The sequence below is a fragment of the Aphelocoma coerulescens genome, chromosome 1 (assembly GCF_041296385.1).
Source record: "Aphelocoma coerulescens isolate FSJ_1873_10779 chromosome 1, UR_Acoe_1.0, whole genome shotgun sequence".
Classification (NCBI taxonomy): Eukaryota; Metazoa; Chordata; class Aves; order Passeriformes; family Corvidae; genus Aphelocoma; species Aphelocoma coerulescens.
In genome coordinates, this window is record NC_091013.1 from 116,103,379 (window position 1) to 116,123,714 (window position 20,336).

General features: G+C 39.7%; 1 protein-coding gene across 2 annotated transcripts; it reads right to left on the bottom strand.

Annotated features, from left to right (window-relative positions):
• Nucleotides 1–1,219: 1,219 nt before the first annotated feature.
• Nucleotides 1,220–18,540, bottom strand: ARL6 (ARF like GTPase 6). Of its 2 annotated transcripts, none has more exons than XM_069025611.1 (8): nt 18,477–18,540; nt 15,810–15,934; nt 13,982–14,043; nt 12,260–12,328; nt 9,772–9,866; nt 5,906–6,035; nt 4,406–4,461; nt 1,220–1,911 (listed from the first exon to the last, which is right to left on the bottom strand). In XM_069025611.1, the coding sequence occupies exons 2-8, from the start codon at nt 15,930–15,932 to the stop codon at nt 1,886–1,888; spliced, it is 561 nt and encodes a 186-aa protein (XP_068881712.1). In that variant the 5' UTR covers nt 15,933–15,934; nt 18,477–18,540; the 3' UTR covers nt 1,220–1,885. The 2 variants fall into 2 exon arrangements, with proteins under 2 accessions (XP_068881712.1, XP_068881721.1); XM_069025620.1 differs by lacking the exon at nt 18,477–18,540 and adding an exon at nt 18,223–18,432.
• Between the last annotated feature and the right edge of the window lie 1,796 nt (nt 18,541–20,336).

The window sequence follows — 20,336 nt, forward strand, 5'->3', positions numbered from 1 at the left end:
TTCTGTCATTATTTTAATTACTGTATTATCCAATGCAAAGTAAACCACAAAATGATCTGCCCACAATTCAGAGGAAAACTTCTCAGAAATATATATTACTGTTCCTCCTTTGTATTTGATTTTTGTATAGATACTTAGATTCAGAGTTGACAAAAGGCCAAAGGTGTCACAGAAAGAGACATGAAAATATTTCCATGACAAATTCAACTGTAAGAACCATAGCAGCCTGTAAAGAAAGATTTCTTACAGTGAGATTTTCTTCTGGCAAAGCAGGGAAGTTAATTTTAACTATTTAATAACTAAGACTACACGACACTGCTCTCCCATTTCAGACAGCTCCCTTTGCTCCAAATATTCCTCTATTAGGTGAGGCCTAGAAGGCATGCTGACAGAACATTCGTGTGTTTTATATGCTAATGGATGTGGGGGGAAGCTTTTGCAAGAGCTGCATATTACATGTCCCACAGGGATCAGGTAATCACTGAGTTAAATGGAGGATTCAGCACTGCCAGGGTCAGTCTGCTTGCTCCCTGAATGAGAGAGATTGAAAGGGAAGAGGTGGCAGAACAAAAATAAAGTTTTTAATTTGTTAGCTACGGTACATCTTTGAAGCCAGAAGGCTTATTAAATTTATTCTTGAAAGTAAAACTGTCTTTATACACAACAGAAGTATATAACACATTTCATAATAATGATCTAGTAAACCAGTGAGCTGTCCCTTAACTGTGTTTTCAAAATACAACTTTCAAGAAACTGATGCACACGAAGTTCCACCTGGACATGAGGAGGAACTTCATTGTGCAGTGACCACACACTGGAAAAGATTGTCCAGAGAGGCTGTGGAGTCCCCCTCCTGGGGGATATTCTAGAACCAGCTGGATGCAATCCTGTGCCAGGTGCTCTGGGATGACCCTACCTGAGCAGGGAGGTTGGACCAAATGACCCCACTGTGGTCCCTTCCAGCCTGACCTGTTCTGTGATTCATATGCTCCTTGAGTATCTGCAAGAGCAGTCTAGTTGATTAGGTAGTGTGAAAAATACATGCAACTAATAAAAAAACCTTGGCAACAGGGATACCATTTTATCACAGTACACAGTGCTATATCCTCTGGAAAATGGATAAACAGATTCCAAGTGAAACAAACAGAAAGCCAAAAATCTCTAGGATGTAAAGACCATCAATGAGCATATTAAAGTTAAAAAACCCAACCAGGGCATGTCATATATTAGAAGTTTTATTGATGGGAATGCAAATATAACCATGGCACAATCACAAAAACAATGTGTAACATTTCATTAAAAGCAATTCCTTAAAAACATCTGCAATCATCTATAGCAAATACACTGAACATTTAGATCCTTGTATCTTTAATCAAAATATTCTTAGAGAAGTCTATTATAGATGGATAATAAAAACAAATGTCAAACTTTAATATAAAAAAATGGCAGAAATGCCTAAACTGGGCATCTAAAATCAGTAGGTATCTCATGTAGCTGTATTTCAGGAAGTGCTTATTATTCTTTCTGTGGAAAATAAATATTCCCATTTGCTCAGAAGGTGTCCCCCCAAAAAACAGAGGGGTATTTCCTGATGGCTAGTTATCACCTAAAACTCAAATGAATGCAGATGTTTATTTTTAACACAATTTTTTTTAAAAATACGCTCTCCAGTCACAAGATTCAATTTAATTCATCCATGTTCATACCTGAGGTGCTAGGTTGTCTACATTCAGTTTTCCTGGAAGAGATACTAAACTGAAACAAGTCAATATAGGATATTTTAGCTGAACTGTTCATCTTCTTCAAATCATTCTTCCTTCCCAAGGTGCTTGTTCACCTACTGACAAAGGGTATAAAAGAATGCCATAGATCCTTTATTTATCTCTCATGTCTTCATTGCTTGCATCTGATCTGTTAATAAAAAGAAACATCTGGTCTTAGCACAAGATGAATTCTTGCTGTATTTTGCTTTTTGAAAACATAAAATAGATATTTTGGTGTAGTTACAAGAATGGGGGACCACATAGAGTTGTTTTCAACTTGCTCTCTTCTCCACTTCTTAAATTCCCGTACAGCAAAGTTGTTTTCCCCAAATCTTGCTAATTAAACAGGAAGACTCTTCCACCTAATTAATTTTTTATATTCTTCAGGCTTATAAGATCACTTTGATGAGAATAAGACCTAGAAGTTTATTTGGTGAAGTATGCATGTCAATTCCTTGTACACATTTTGGCTTCCCCGTAACTGAACATGAACTAACTGCCCAACAGCAGAAGATTTAAAGTTTGGTTTAGAATAACTCACATCAAAACTTTGTTCTCAGTAGCCACACTTCTCCATATTGCTGCCTGATTGCCACTTCTCAACTCACTTCAAATGTTTTCTTGGTTACCAAAAGCACCCAGCATCCCATTACAAAATGTGGGAATCAGCACAATTTCCCTCACTAAGAGGGAATGCTGTGAGACAGGTTAATTTTACCCTACTGAGGATGTGCTGTTGCAATAGCAACCTCATTCCAAAATAGGGAAATAGCAAACTCAGCCTTCATTGGGGGGAAAAAAAAAGACAAAACTTTCTGCCCCTGCCACCCCAGCTGTAAAACAGGTGTGCAAAAGGTAACTAAGGAAAGCTTGGCTGCTGACAAGGAGAACTGTGCACTCATTCACCAGGTGTCATTTCCTCCCCTGAATTTTATGACATCCCCAGGCTGTGATTTAGGGACTACCATAACTACAGAGTTGTTCCAAATATTTCCATCTAGTGCTCTAGAAATGAGGAGAGTCAAGGGTAAAAATTTGTTCTAGAAATATCCAAGTATTCAGCCATTAAACAGTTAATTGCCAAACTACACGTGGTTAGGGAACAGTACAGTTTAAACTCAACCCCTCTTAAGCTTGTGGGTTCACTGAACCAGGGAGTTAAAGGAAATTTTCAGACAGAGCCCATCCATGAGGAATTTAAGCTTGGAAAATTAAGAATCCATGAGAGGTGAATAGCTATGAAGAGCTATGTGAGTGACAGCAGAAGCATCTACTTGCTGTGCTTAAAAAAGCCTACATATATAACTTAAATATTTTGTCAGAAAATATTTACACAAGCATTTGAGATCCTTTCAAGTAGCATGAAGCTATGTACAAAACCAACATTTGGATTGAAACTTAAAAGGTTCCTCCAAGAGAAGCAGAGGCCCTGAACATTGCAAGAAAACATTACTAAGCCTGAAATTAGGAAAAATTATGATTTGGAATCTGCCTCTATGATGATAGGATACAGCAGAGGAGGAAACTCAATGCTAAGATCTTGGTTCCCCACCTCAGAATTATTTTAGCTGGTGGAGGATACATCACTGCTCTTCTGTAGGGCAGTGAATCTCTTTGTAAAGACTACTTTTGGCAAGCAGCTCTCCCTCTGGAAACAAGACCGAATGTTTTTGTACTCTACAATAACTCCCTAAAACAAACCATCTTTTTCTAGTGCGCAGGACGAGTCTAAGTAGAAAGGACAGTGAGTGGGGATGTGTTAAGCCGGGGCTGTTATCCTTTTGGAGGGAGGCTCTGTCCCTGGCCCAGCGCTGACACCTGGCGGCCTGCGGGGCACAGCACAGGCGGGTGATGCGGCTCAGCTGAGCCCGCACCACCCAAAACACTCACAGCACAGGCAACGCCAGTCAGGGAGCTAAAACTGGGATGAGTCTACCAAAACTATGCCACGCTTCACTAATCTACACATTGAGCAAGAGGACAAGAGAGACCAGAGCCTTACGAACACACAACAAGAGGAGACACAACATCTGTACCAAGTTTGTAATTACACAACATCTGTACCAAGTTTGGAATTAAAGATGCTGGATGTCAGACATCGTCCAAGATGGATCTGATGTTTTCCATGCAGTTATGAGTGTCTGCATGTCCTATAATCGTTATAGTGTAAGAAGTTCTTTTGGCTCTAGATTAAAGAGCTGAAGGTGTATAATTAAAACCACTGCATTTGTCTGCATATCTGGCTTATTTTCTTTCACCATTTCTTGATACATAACATTAGGTTATGTGAAACTGGGACAGGACATTAAGAATAAACTGAAGAATAAAATGAACTACCACAATAAGAAATTGAAGTGTGGGAGCTGGTATTATTTAAATGAAAGTGCTACACTGTTTGCAGGAGTGTGTATTAGTATTTCATAATACACACTTTGGTCAGGGAAGCCCACACAATGTTTTGTGTATATTAAGGAGGTAAATGAAAGGCAAATATGAGACAGAGCTTTAGTACTCACTGTGTAATTTGATCTGATAGCAGAAATGGACAGAAAGAAAACAAAGGAAATAATAAAGAAAAAAACCTTACAAAATGAAAAAGTTTAACAGAATGAAAATAGAGCAAGAGAATACATGTGATATACCTTGGAGCCAATCCACACCTTCTTGTAATCCGTCTCCTTTAAGAGCATCACTGGCACTGAAAGAAACAAATCAAATTACAAAAACATTGTAAAAATACCTGTTTTAGTTGAGTCATCACTATACTTTTAATTTACATAATTGCAAAGTAGTATCAGGTACAGTTTCCTTAAGTTTTCTTCCCATGGAGAAGACTGTTCCTCAAATGATACAGAGTACCTTCCCCACAGGGAAACGCCATTTCATGATGTGATCTGTTTTAATTCCAGTTTCAAGGAAGAAGGAACCATTCCTAGAACACAAGGCAGACACCTTGTTCTGCAGCACCTCCTTCCTCCGACAATGCTGTAAAAGATGTTTACTCCCTCCAACAGCAGCCATGAATCATGGAATCATTTAGGCTGGAAAAGACCTTTAAGATGATCAAGCCCAACTGTCCTCCCACGCAGTTCCTACACATGGTGAGAATGTTGGAGGAAGGAATTACGTGTGTGTGTACACACTTCATTGGAGCAGCAACCCCAGCAGTGTCTTTCAATATATAAAACTATTCTGCTACACTGAGAGCAGTGTAAATCTGCCTTTTGAATCACTGGGGGATAACTGTTTACATGCCCTTCATTCTTCAGTTTACAAAAACCAGCACAGCTGTCAATCTGGACTGTAACTGCAGTTCCCTGTAAAATGATCTACCAAGAAGCTTGGGAATTCATTAGTGTGATTTCTGGACAAAAAGCAGCAATCCCAAAACAATGTCCAGGTAATCAAGTTTAATACTAAAGGGCCTAAAATGAAAGTGGTAGTTTTCAGCCTCATTTAGCTGATATCACTTTTCTTTATAACAGCTGAGGACTTTAACAGGACAAAAAAATAACTTCTATAAAACACTTTGATAAAAGGAGAGTTTTTTTCCTTGTGAACACTAGCACTAAGTCCTTCTAAAGCTTACATCCTCCAGGAAGAAAAGACTCTAGCTCCTACAACTAAAAATCCCCTCAAATGTGACTGGGTACAAAGAATACAGTGTCCCTCTGAATGCAGGAGAGAACAGTTTACTAAATGGCCTTTCAACAGCAGTTTACTGAAGCATCTGCAGAGTGGAAAAAAATCTCCAAAGGTTTTATTGTTGATATTCTCAAACCTGCAAGGTAATCTATAGAGCAGGAGCACTCTGCTAACAATTCTACTCAATTTCCCAGCAAAATATAATGGCAGCTGTTCTTCTGATATGAACCCTGCTTTCTGATTTCACTGGAAATGCTCCATTCCATTACTTGGCTAACAGTTCTGCTGTGAAAACTTTTAAGACACAGTCTAAATGAATGCATTGTACACTTAAAATGAGTTTCACCATAAGTGTTTTAATATTACCACTGCTTTCACATGTGGAATCTGTCTTTCAGCTACTTGATTTATTTTATACAGCAGTGAGTGGCATGGCAGGGCTAAAACAGGAATGCACAAAGTAATGCCAAAAAAGGGATAGAAAAAGAGAACTTTACCAGATATGCCAGGGCTTGTCTTTGATGTTTTCTAAGGACAGTAACTGAGACACTTTCACAGATGACACTGCATCCCTGAGGTCCATCTTGTTAGCAAAGAAGAGAATAGGCAGTCGACGGTGCTTAATATCTAGGCATGAGCAGAGACAGAGCCCTCAGGACAAGAGGCAGCACTGATCAATCTCTGCATTTAACAAGGTACAAACAACACAGGAAAGTATTTTGCTCACCTGTAGCTGCAATTCGCTGAAGGTTGTATCCTACCAAGATGCACATGCTGTTGGGTCACCCGGCCTCTGCTGCATGCTTCCAGAACGCTCACAAACTTCCTTGCAGGCTTTGGAATCCTCCACCCCTCTCCCCCTACCTTATACCCACACTTCAAGCTGTAGATTGGAATTGCTGGTCAAGCTGAGGAACAAGAGCTCAAACCACTGCCTACAAACACTGCACATCTCTGCTTAGTGAGGACTGGATGTATAAAATGGATGGAAAAATAATCTGTGTTCATTCATAACATCACAACAACAGTTGGGAAGGGTAGTCTGAATTATCCTTTAGCATCCTGGAAAGCATCTATTACTTCATTGAATTTACAAAATTGGAAAAAAATGCACATGTCTGGACTTCCTTTATTCCCCCTTCCCTTGAAGGACTTCCAGAAGCTCTTTCAGCTAGCAGTGAGAACTACAGACCAAAGTACTCTGGCAGTTTCTGGGATACTTACACATAGACAAGCTTAAACCTCACAGATTACCCCAAAAGATTATATGGTCAATGAAAGGAAACCAAACCTACTCTCTTCAAAATTACAGATGTAAGACTGCCAAAAAATTACCAGCACTAAGACTAACTCTCAGAGTTTTTCATGTTATTTATACAAAGCAAGATATACAGGATTAGAGAAAATCTAGGTTTTAGTCTATCAATCAATGCTTGATAGGAAAAGAACTTACACACTACCACCCCAATGAAAATTGCTACAGAGGCTCTTTTTAAAATAGTAAAAAGAAAAGGTTATTTCACATAGAAAACAAGCTAAGGATTTATTTTAAAATGTCAAACATAAGCCATCCACCCCTGCTGATGGGCAGGAGGATGATAAAAACCCCAAAAATTCTAACAAATCGTCAGTGCTGAAATGGTTTGAACTTTCCTAATTATGTTCTTTTCCACCTGCCTACTAAACCTTTCCATAAAATCAGTGGAGATAACACTACCTCTCCATATTCATTCAGAGATGGTAAGTGCTGATCAAAACACTGACAATTTTCACAAACGATTTACCCTACCTGGAGCTCTTTTCTCCTCTGATACCCATAAACACAAGTCAAAGGTCTCAAAATACAAGCACAGTATAATTACATCTCTGTTTTGATTCCACAGCTGAACAGCTATTGAGTCTCCTGACTGAAACTTTTACATTAATTTACAGTATAATTAAATGAACCCTGGTACCCACAGGTTGCAGGTTATGGGCAAATTAAAACCAATTACAAATTAGCTGACATCACATATACGAACAGCCAAGTTAATCAAGAAGTTTCTAGTGTTTTTCTGAACAATCAGAGAGGGGCACAGCCTAACCACCCAGACCCATAATGTACACCCAAAGATATCTGCTAAATAAAGTGGTGGTCACAGAGATTTGTATTATTTCCTAATGTGCAGTATTTCCCTCCCACACTTTTCAGTTACTAATGGAAAGCTAACATTTGCTCGCTGCAAGTAGTTATGAATTAACACATTAAAAAAATATTCCAGACTCTAGATGTGTGATGTGCAATTTTATACAAAGAATTTCAAGCTGACAAGAATTTCAGTTTAGTTTAGAAGCATGTGCTAGAGGTCAAGTGACCCAAGAGTCATCATCTAATCCAGGTAATCTGCATTACCATCTTTCGAAGTGCTGAAGAATGAAGTTTGAGTAAAAAAACCCCAAAAGATGATACAGTTATCATTAAACAGCTGTTACTTGAAGAGTTCATTGTCCATTTATGCAAGTAAAAATAATTTAAAGCTCTGATTCACAAAAAAGTCCCAGCTAGTACAACTTCTAACCCCATTAATGCTTCACAGGACACATACCCTTCCACCTGACAACCTCAGCCAAAGCCTGGCAAAAAACCAGGCAACTGTTTTACTGAGGGATTGCTAAGATTTTCAGAGACAGGAATTGATTCAATTCCATTTAAAACTTAGGTAAACATGTACATTTAAACCACTCCAGGAGGATGACAGACAGAAGCATAGATCAGGAGAAAGTAGGGTATGCAGCAAGAAGGGCAGAACAGAAATACAAATAAAGATATCGATATAACAAACCACTTAAATATTGATTCACCTAACAGCTACTTTTATTGTACATTACTAGAACTTTTTAAGCTCTTTGCTTCTCTTAGATGTGATATATCAAAATCTGATAAACCAGTGACACTGCTGTTGTATTGGAGCTAGGCTGCTCCAAGGCAGAAATCCATCACTGCTCTCTCCTGGTTCTCAGGACTGCACTCAGTGGCCAGAGCCCTGCTTTTGGTAACTTGAAGACACAAATTCATGAACAGCTGAACAGCACTGACCTGCTAGGTCAGCATCAGTGACCTATTAATGCCTAAATGAAAAGCCCCACCTAAGGCTGCTTCTCCTCCATCTAAACATTTTCACACTTTTGCCCTCTATTAAACCAGTAACTTCTTCCAGCAGCCTTTACCTCTCACCCTGGGCCCTGTGTGGTTCCATTTTACCAACAGAATTGGTTTTACTGCTGCAGTTAATTCCTGATTTGGTACAAAGTGCCCTGGCTTCTGTGTAATCCACCTGCAGCCTTTGGCTCACCTCATCCTCCTTTTGACTTTTGCAACACTGCCTTTTCAGTGTCTGCATTTGAGGTAACCCACACCCTTAAACAAGAAATTAGAGAATGAGAATAAGAAGGCCCAGTCAGCTCCAGCATCTTTGTTGATGAATTAAAGTGTTATATACAGTCTTCATGGAAAACAAAGTTCTGGGAACATCTTTGTCCCTATTACACACTACTTTTCTTAGAAATGCAAGCCAGCTTCTCCCTTCTCATTCTCAGCATGGGAATCCCACAAGTTAAGGGCTCTATCAGTTTAATAAGTAATTAACGAATTAAAGGATTATTTCACTTTTAAACTTCCTAGATGTAGTTTTTTATTCTGGTTAGGCAGAGCAGCTACCTAAAGTGCTGAAAGCGAAGATTGAATATTGCTTACAGACACATCCCAGTAATGCTGGCTATATGGAAAGGCAAAGAATTGATGGATTTCAAAACTTAATTAAGTTTTGAAGGTGCAGCCTCATGTAAAAAAACCCAAACCAAACCCCTAAAACCAAGACCCCGATCATGAATTCTCTCATATCCTCTTCCATCTCATGTATCCTTCTATAGAGAATTGAAACTGACTGGTGAAATTATCCCTCCTTATTTCTGGCTAAAGCATAAAAAATATAATGAAGATGACAAAAAAGTTAAATGTGACATTAAAGGAATTAGCTGTCTTCATGGAAAAAACAGACAAGGAGACACATTTTTGTCTGTGTTGGTCACCACAAAAAGCCTCTCCAGCTTCCAACTCAAAGTCTGTTCTTTCTGACAACAATGCAACTTTTGATTTATATTGATTAATAAGAGACCAATCCAACTCAGTGTAGACAGCTGAAGCACGATCAATTTGTAAATGTGAATAGGAAAAAAAAACCCCACAAGTTGTTGAAGATTGTTATTGTGCTGATATTCATGAATGGCTAAAATATCTGCAAAGTACTCAGAATGTGTCAGATAGGGGCTTTTCTAAAGACAACATAACAAATATGGACACAGAAGGGGAAAAAAGCCTCCTCACCTGGATGATTCAGAAGGGTGTCAAGTTCTTCTTTGGCCACAACCATTCTTAATTTGTCACTGCTATCAATGACAAAAATAATGGCTTGGCCTTCTCTGCATAACATAAAAAGAGCAAAGAGGCAAATTATAGGTTCTCAAAGAAATGAGTATTCTGTGAATAATAAAAGGCTTCAGAAGAAACACTGAGAAAAAAGTCCAAGCAAACCTGATTTGTCCTCTAATTTTTGTCACTGTCATTTACCATTAACATTTGAATCCAGTCTTATTTCAGAAATCTTTTGGTAACAGGCATCATTTTTTTAGACATGAGGTTGTTACCTGCTCATACAAGGTTCAGTCTCCACACACCTTTTAGAAAAGCTTGATTTTACCACCCAGACTGAAAAATGAACTCAAAAGGTAATCAACTGATATTTTGACAGTGTGTTCAGGCAGAAAAAAAACCCATACAGACAAGTCTTTATGGAAATTCTGTATTTCCTACACTGAAGTTTATTTACAGAAAGGTCAATTACCTTTTTAGAAAAAAACTGTGTCCACAGCTAGGCATATGCAGGTTATTTTAACTTTTACATATCCTGCATAAACAGGATTTTTCTTTTTTTTCAAATAACAGGTAAAAACTTTCAACTATTTCAAATCATTAGGACATTTTTGCTGGCAGTATGAACACAGCCACAAAAAATATGCAATTATTCAACTCATTATTTCGGGATGTTACTGATATTTTATGACTTGATGTTCCATTTATTGAAACTTGTTTTGAAAATCAAATAGAGTCTCACCAATCCATAATTCACCAGTTCAGTTATAAACACTCACAAAAGGTGTATTTACTTAATATTTTAGTGTAATATTCACTTCTCCTTCATTTTACATTTCTCTGCGAGACCATTATAAATACATTCTTTACTCTCCAGCACCATCTATCTCTGTATTTTGATAAGAAACAGTTCTACACCTGCTGGAAACCAGAAATAACCTGAGCAGCCCAAGACTGTATGAGAAGGCCCATTCTTTTCTGGTGTACAGAACCTTTAGTAAATAAAGCTTTTGCATGTTAGCTGAAAATGCCTAAGCAATTTTCATGAGCATACAGTATTTTACCAGAGGAATCAAAGAGTACTGGCATGTATTTGCCACCCAAAAAACAACTTTGCAAAGAAGTAACAGGAGTAGGGACACAACATGACTTTAGGATTATTCAAGATAAATGGATTTAGGGATGACCTAGAAGATACTTTCAAGCCAAACAGAAGAGAAGTCCAAACCTGAAGGACTCCAAGGCCACTGCTTTGACACTTGACCACATCTGACTTCCATTTTGCAATTCTTGGAAAATCAAATCTTGCTTAACTTTATAAACTGAACAGCACGTAATTATTTTATTAATATTTTTATTTAATTACTGCAAATTAATGTTTTTATATTATTCTTAGTAGTGCCTACTGCACTGGATCAGGAACAGAGGTGGATACAAGTGCGTATTTCACTGTCAGCATTAACCTAAAAAACTCCCTTACTGTTAGGGAGTTACTGTTAAGATGAAAAAACCCTTTATGCCCCACAAGGGATAAGTTACTGCATTAAATACAGCAATCACAAAAATTATTTGCTTATGAAGCACTGTGCTAAGATTTTGAGAGCAGCCTGAGGGCATCAGTGACTGAAATGCAAATCCAGCACTCTTGAACAATGCAGATCTCCTGGCCACACGTTTTCAATGCTAACACAATTTGCACAAGAAGGAGAGGAAGCATTAATCCTCGATTAAAAAACAATTTAAGCTCTATCACAACTGATATTAATATTTAATCAATATTATAAACTTCAGAATTTCTCCCTTCTATTTCTCCAAGCTACTTCTGCATGGTTTAGTACTGTTCATGCTATCTAGATCAGGATCAGGCACTACAGAATAGCAAGGAGTTGATGTAAATAAAGATTAAGTTTCAGTAAAAGCTACAAAACAGAGAATGGTGTCCATCTATTACCAAAAGGCAACACCAGAATCTTAAAAAGGACAGAGAATACCCTGTTCAATAAATAACATGTAAGAATGCTCACTCAGGTTCTTAGCTACACGTGCCTCATTCTCTGAGGTTCATTTCCCTCACCTCTAAAAATCTCAGCCATCAGCCAATATCTTTTAGGTTTTAAGTCGCTGACGTACAGAAGAACTGAAAAATTGGAAGCCTAACTCATCTTGAGCTTTCTTACAGGATTGGTTTTCAGGTTTCAACATTTAAATCCCATCTCTTGTATGTTCCCCCAAGTTGCCCCTGAAAGCACAGAATAACAGCAGATAAAAATTTTCATTTTTTAGAACAGAAAGTTGTGTTTATCCAGAATGATCTCCTGTCAAACACCAGGCCTAAGCCTTCTCTGAATCATTTTAATCACTAGATATTATCATACTTTTGTTTAAATAACCTACAAAATAGCTAATATGAACAGCAATGCTTTAAAATAAATGATAGGCTTACTTGTAGTAGTGTTCCCAGAGGTCTCTGTATTTCCCTTGACCTGACATATCAAACACTGTGAAAGACAAACTGCAAAGAAAAGAAGTGCATGAGGCACAGAAACAAAGAACAAAACCCAAACCCAACCCAAAAAAAAGGCCAGATCAACTTGAATCCAAATCAACGGAGAAAAATTCCCTAAGGAACTCTGGTTGCACTATCTGCCTTCAAATGATCCTACTCAGTTTTGCAGTCTTATTATAGAAATTTTTCACAATGGACAACGTGCTTATTATCTGAATAAAAGAACCAAGCCAATTATTTAAAGTGACATCAAACACAAAATAAGCTCCCATTCAGTCTCTCTCTCTATCGTGCTGGTATCAAATATTGTTTATGAGTAAATGAAATTCAGAGGAACCATGACTTAAAATCCACAGCCTGTCTTAAATTCTGTCCCTAGACTGGCATAAATATATGCAAAATAAAAGGCTTTAAAAAAATAATCAAAATTCCACTTTTAGAAATAAAAGAAATTACATTCTGGTAAAAACAGGTGAGTTCAGATGACCAAGAGACAAAGAGCAGTCTTTGCAACTGAGATTTCATCCAAACACTGCATACAGCAAGGCAACTTAAATAACACTACAAAAAATTCTCATCCACTCCTGAAATATCTACAGAGGCAACATCAACTTCAGTATTAGGCTTTCCTGTTTTGGGCAGTCCCAAGCAGCTCACATAGAGAAGGCCACACCAAAATGAGGAGGTTAAGAAAAGGAAGCTCTCCAGATGTCCTTTCTACTCTGTGTCCAGACATAGAGTTTTGGGTTTGTCAGTTTGTGGGGGTTTGAGGTTTTGGGTGGGTGGGAAAATCATTCTACATGGGGTATTTACAGGTCATCATCTCTCCTACTACAGGATCAGAATAAAAAAAAGCAATATAAATTAATTTACATTCTCACACAGGAAGTCCCAAACCTGTCTGATGTGCTTTATTGAGACAGAGCTCAGTTGTGGAGGCTCTTACAGAAATATGAAACCTCTCAAACTCACACATCAGGTCAAGGAATAAACGATTTTCTTGCAGATCTCCCACCCAGTGAGGCCACACTGCTTGGCTTGAAGACATTGAAAACATCCAGTGAAGGCTACAGAATAAGAAAATGATGCCACCTCCTTGAAATATCTCCGTGTCACGACATTCTTAATCCAAATCTTAGTCTTAATTCAACTAATGACTCATTACTTTGTTTCCTGGCCTTTGCTCCTGCCACCTTTACATTGCTAATGCTGCAGCCATCCTTTTGCATTTAATGAGATTACACTGCAATCTGTTCAGAGTACCTCCAGTGAGAGTGCTTAATTCAGGTTACCACACTGAGAGTGGAATACAGGCTGCCACCTCAGCAGCTGTCTCTTCTCCAGTCTGTAACAGTGCCCTATTCCGAAATTCTCAACAGACAGGGATCAGATGTTTATACACACTACTGCAAAAAACTACAAAACTTTTAATTCTTTTTTTTTGTAATAGTTTTATAGCAGCACAAAACACACATTATATTCTAACACACTCAGTCCTGGATCAGGATTAGGTGTCATGGGTACTACATTTCAACAAGCTGCAATGTCATGTCAGTACACCACCACACATGATACTCAGTCACAAACCCACTGAAAGGGATAATTAAGACCAACTATTGTACAATAATCACTACTGCTAATGAAGAAAGAAAGTACTACCTTGAAGTCTTGAATTTCTCTATACTGAATCCTATTGTTGGAACAATGTCCTGAGTTTGAGCCTTTGAAGGAAAGAAAGTATAAATTTTACAATCAAATTAGAAAATGCAAATACTGAAATATATTTGAAACATGAATACATTACAGATCTATTTTTCCCCAAAGTGTGCAATATTAAAGTTCCCAGAAAAGGAAAGTAACTCAGAATCAAGGATTTTCATTTTCTGGGGAATAGAGTGAACACTATTGGAATTGCCAAAACACAAAGCATTATCAAGAGATCTGTCTGATAACTGATTTACTACTGAGCCGGCCAAGGAACCTATCAGCTAAGTTGGTAGAAAAGAATAGCTCCTCTAAGAAGCATCGATATTAGAGCAGGAAGAAAGGTCACATCCCATAGATTACAGAGCTGTCTGAGAAAGTGACATGCAATCCTTGCACAGACTCCTAGAGCCCCTTATTCCAAACACCATCCATAGGCAGGTCCAGAAGAAACAACTGCAGACAGATGAAAAAACATCTGTATTTGCCAGGCCCTTATATATTGCTCCTGGAGCAAAGCAGCAGTTCTTAAGAAGACTGGGTTGACCCAGAGCTCAAAATCACCTGTCCATTGAATTTACCAAAAATAAACTATTTTATTTACTTTGATCTAGTGACACTTGTTGCATGCTAGAATATTTGGCATGTCTTGTAATGGTAGGACTTAACACAAGTTGGACACAAAGTTATCTTCCTATAAATTCTCATTACAAACAAATTCTATTTATTCTACTCATGTAAGTCCCTGAGATCTTCTCTAGTGCCCATTATTGTGATAAATCTTCAAGTCTGTGTTCAGCTCTAGTTAGGAATCCTCTACTGCTTAAGGCATGACATAAAAACCCTCTGAAAAAAGGCCTCAAAAATTACATAAAGATACAATTTGCCAGGTACAAATTGTAGCCTTTCTCCCAAACAACTGGCAGCAGATAGCAAGGAGTTTATAGTCTATGTTTATAACTCTACTCAACTTTCAGTGGAAGAACAATTGCCAGGAATGAAGAGTGACAGACTCTTCACCATGACACACGTTTTAAACAATGTCCAGTGGACTCATCAGGTAAAATGAAATGAAAATTAATATTAATTAAAAAAAGCTGTGATATAAACAGCAGAAATCAGTTTCCCACATGCATAAAACCATTGAACATGCCGACCAAAATTCATCTATTTCTAGTCCATAAACATACCTAGAAACAAAGTAATCCTACTTTCATTTTTGCTCAGATTATTATACACTCCTCGTGGCCTCAAACACTTTTCACTGGATGGATGAACTGCAAGTATTAATGGTACTTATTTTGAAAATTATTCTGCTTTAAAAATAGTGATGTCACCCTTAAAGATGCATTTCCACATTATTTCTTATTTTACTACTTCTTATGCACTTATTATTTTTCCGGAAGAGATTAAAATAAACATGCTAAGTTGTTGTACAATTGTATTAATCCTTAATGTTCAACATCACTTGTAAGTGCAATCCTGTGGCAACTATTTAAGTGATTGAAGTGACTGTTTCAGATCCTGATCTCAGCCATCATAAACCCTTCCTTATTGGGTAATCTTATCAAAAGTGTGCCACATTAACAGTATTTTTTTTGGAAAATAATGTGCGTGTGAATGCTTACCCTTAGTTTTAGTTAGTTGGAAAATTTTAAAATCTATTTGTTCCCCTGTACTAAATCACAAGCTCTTCACATCTTTTCCACGGGCACATCCAGTATAACAGCATGCAAACCCAGACTAAACAAACACCCAGCAGTGAGCCAAGCAGGCTACTTACATTTGAAGGTTTAAGTTTATTGATGATCGTTGTTTTGCCGCTGTTGTCCAAGCCAAGGCACAAGACGTGAACCTCCTTTTTCTTCAGCCCAAGCCATCCTGCCAGCTTGTCAAACAATCCCATGGCTGTGGATCAAAAACACAGGGATCACCTGCTGTTCAGGGAATCAGAGCAGGGAATGGCTGTTGGAAAAGTGCTACATGCAGGGCAGCGCTGGCACCGAGGGTGGGCATGGGGCTGAGCAGCCTCACACCTGGGAAGGGATGGTGTGAGCAGGACCTGACACAAACACTGTCGCAGAGGCTGGCTCTGCACATAAGCACATGGAGGCTAAGCTGATTACAGCCAGGAGGCCTCGATACAAAAGTAGACTGGCTGTTTATAGCTCTGTCTATATCACACAATGCCCTTGATTCACTGGGCAGAAACATTGCCATCGTTCTGAGCAGCCCAAACAGGGGCACAACTGCAGTGCCACCAGGGCTCCCACCAAACTGAGCAAAAAATAAAGGAGGGCCATTATATTCCCCTCAAATTGTCAGCAGTCCATCATTCACACAACCAAACACTATTTCCCCTCTTCAGCACGTGCTATGTAATTTACTGAACCCAGAATTAAATAAAGCACCCTCTGTTGATTCAATTCAAACTAATTCTAACAGGTTTTGCCAATATTGACACGTATAAATTAGGAACTCTTCACTCACTACAAATAGAAACTGATAAAAATCAGACACCAAAACATTCACCCACACATCAGGGAGATGCCAATCCTCTACTGCTGCCCAGACTCTGGCTGAAGTTACCTGTCAGGGGCACGTTCAAAGGAGCTTACATCATGTGTTCCCCTGCAATACCTGGCTAAACACACTCTGCAAAGAGGATAACCCTTGTCTGTCCTGAATGAATTCCACTAGAAATAATTTCAGCAATCAAACAACTGAAATATTTGAGATGTCTTCAGTGATAAAGCATCTAATTCATGTCAGAGGGGTTTTCTGGAGTGGTGAAGGCTGGTTTTTTTTTCCTATTAAAATAAAAACACACAGCACTAGACAACTCAGGTTGCAAGCTTAATTACCCAGGAAATCATAGCAGGACGGGGAAAAGGTAAAAAAACACCATCAATAACAAATTTTTGATCACACTTTTTGACTAACTGATTACAAAATGATGATTAACTGCTTTTTAATAATTTTTGAGCTTTGCATTTAATAAAGTCACATAAGTAATCATTCTGGCTAAGGGATGATTTTTCCTTTTTAAATACAGATCTTTTTTAGAGCTTTATCAAGTGTATTTTGATTCAGGACTGGTAGTGATCTACAGAGTGCTTTGTGCATTACAGCTACACAGTTATTACCAGGTTAAACAAACCCAACATTAGTTATAGCAAGTCTCTCATTCTAACTCCCTTTGTTTTATGCCCCACTCATTTTCGAATCCATATATACAACTCTGAAAGCAGATTAAAGCTGTTTATTATCAAATTAACCTGACAAAATCCTGCTCCAAGACACATTACTTCCTTATCCAATCAGGAGCTTCATCCACATATTCTAGATGATGGAGTCAAAAAAATACATTGTAGGCACTCCTAAAATGAAACAGGAGGAAGTACAAGCCCTTAAAAATACTTCTAGGGCTTCATTTTTAAATCCAACCCCCTAAATACACAACAGTTCCTAGCAACTTTTTAATACAGCCATGTGTTTCTAGCAAATTTTCCTACAAATTGTCACAGTCATTATTTAGGAACACAATGGGGAAAAAATGTACTTCTTGCCCTGCCCCTTTTTTCATGTTTTTTTTTCCTCACCTGTGAAGTTACAGCAGTTACATCTGGCACAGCTGCCTTCCCCCCCCTCCCTTTTTTGCCAGCTGATATTTTGCCTAAAATGCTATACAGCGTACATCAGACATCTCCTAAAATCATTTAAGCCACAGTCTGGTCCGGGAGCTTATAAGCCTTTTTCTTAAGAAAGGATGTTCTTTCATGTCTGATCTTTGTCTACTTCCAAGCCTAATCAACAACAAAGGAGATTTACTCCATGAAATAGAGAGCAGCCAACAAACAAGCTCTAAGTGATGTCCAGGTGTCAGGAAGCCAAATGAATTTTTTCGGTAGAATTTCCCAGTTTAGGTTTAAGGCTGGGTATATTTCACTCCGACCCAAAAGAAGGGAAAGACTGAGCATACGGACTAATTAGCATGGGGAGCGAGAGAATCATTAACCAACAGAAGACAGGATACTAATTAATAACAGAACTAGGTGACTGGCAGTCAGTGAACATTAACACCTCTGGTTGCTAAAATGTATAAACAAGGAAAAGCTTTGGTAGTCGCTGCGCTGTCTCGGTGGATTTGCCCCCCAGCTCCCCTTCCTGCGCAGAACCATAAATAAATCAAATACCTGGGCTCAATGCGCGGACCTAATTCGGGACAACACCTGGGTGCTCGGGATCGCACCTCCCAGGACCGGCCTTCCCTCCCTCCCCTCAGCAGCACAAGGCCTCGAGCCGCCCCGGCAGCGGCCGCGGGTCCTTTCTCCCAGGCCGGGACAGGGTCTCCTCTCCCAGAGCGGCACAGGGTCCCCCGGGGAAGGCCGGCACAAGGTCCCCGGTCCCCCGTCCCCGGCTCCCGCGTCCCCGCGGCCTCAGCACCGACCTGGGCCCGGGAGGCGCCGGCCGGGCCTGCGCGCCGCCGCCGCCGTTGCCGAGGTAACCAAAGCCCCGCCCCTTCCGGTCCCACCAATCCCGTCCCGCCGCCCCGCCTCTTCCGGCCAATCGCGGGGCAGGCGCTGGGCGGGGTCCGCCCGAAGCCACGCCCCCGCCGGCGGTGGGGCTGAGGTGGGGCTGAGCGCTGTCCCCTTCATTTTCCGTGTCCGGCGCTTATGGAAGTTGTTTTTTTTTCCAACCACTGCCCCTTTGCCTTGCATAGCAGCAACAAGAGCGCTGAGATAAATCCTCTTGAGGATTGCGGTTAACACAGAAGAAAAACCCTAAACAAGAAGGGCCACCCGAGGTGTTCACAGCACCGCCCGTTCCGAAGCGGCGCGTTGGCGGAGGAGGGAAAATCCCAAATCCACGCGTCACTGGGGCAATGGCAGCAGCAGGGCATCGGGAAGAAGGCAGCCTGGTCAGGCCAGGCACAAAGGCTGCAAATACGCTTTGGAAATTATTTTTTTGCTGCGTAGCACAGTCGCGTCAGACTGGTTCTAGGTCTGCTGCACAAACGTAAAATCACTTAAATCACTTAAAACGAGCTCTGAAGAGGAGCACATGCGGACTAAAACCCAGTCTCTTTTCTACCACATACTACATTCAGCTGCCAAAACTGCCCTCGGTTGTGTAGCAGTGAGCCCTGTGGCTCCCCATGCTGCTGCATTTACCAAATGCTGACCAAAGGACTCCGCCACGTTTTAGCTGGAACAGTTGCAGCAGGAGTTTCCCTCACCCTCCCACCTCTGCTGTGGGATTCCCAGGATGTAAACGCTGTTCTGTACCCATCCTGCATGGCCTGGAAGTCCAGGCCAGCGGGAATAACCCATTCCCCCTATGCTCTACCTCGCTACAGTCTGGTATTTCTGTAACTCCACGTTTTAAGTGCCTTTTTGGGTTTGCCCGGCACTTTTGAACAAAGATAAACAATGACTGAGGGGTGGAGTGCACGGTTCTGCTCCCACTTCCCAAAAGATGGTCTGCGCTGCTCCTTGCCTGGAAGAAGCAAATTTTCTTCATGGAGCTCCATCCCTTCATTCTGAAAAACTCCAATCTAGTTTCATGTAGGTTGAATGCAGCTTTTAAACTATAGCCTCAAGTTCTGGCCTGGGGAGAGGAGGGAGAGCAGAGGAAACAACTGTGTGATAGTGGACAGTCCTTTTTGTTAAAAATATCGTCAGGAGCTCTCAGTTATAATGCACTTTGCATTGATCTTCAAAGCTCAGCAATACTACAAATATTTTTTCTACTGTTTGGCTTTCTAATTCTTATTGCTGCTTTCATTATTATTAAAGGTTTGAAGTAAATTGCAGTTGTGATTTCGTATTTCCTGTATCAGGAAGGTTCCGACTGAAGGAGCTGAGATTCCCTTGTAGTGGCATTATGAGCCGCTAAAGGAAAAGGCAGGGAGCATAAATCCCACTGTGAAACTCTGTGATGAAGCACTTTCTAAAAGCTAATCAGGTAGTGAGGTATATATATGGTAGAGGAGGGTGTTGTCTCTACTTGAAATCAGTCTGTATCTAAGGAGCAGTTCTGAATTGGGTGGAGAGCACAGAAAGGCAAAAACATTTCTGCAACCAGATCTAAAATGAAATATTCATTCTTCATTATATATACTGTGTTAAACCTGACGGTCCTTGGTGAGAAAGCTCTACCCATGTAAAATAAGCAGGATGTAATGGACTCTGGGCATCTGACATTCATTTCCTGTTCATCTACAGCTACCTCTGTTCAGCTTTGCATTGCATGCATGTGATTTTATGCAATGAAAGGCTCATTGTAACTTTAAGCTTTTAGAGGCAGG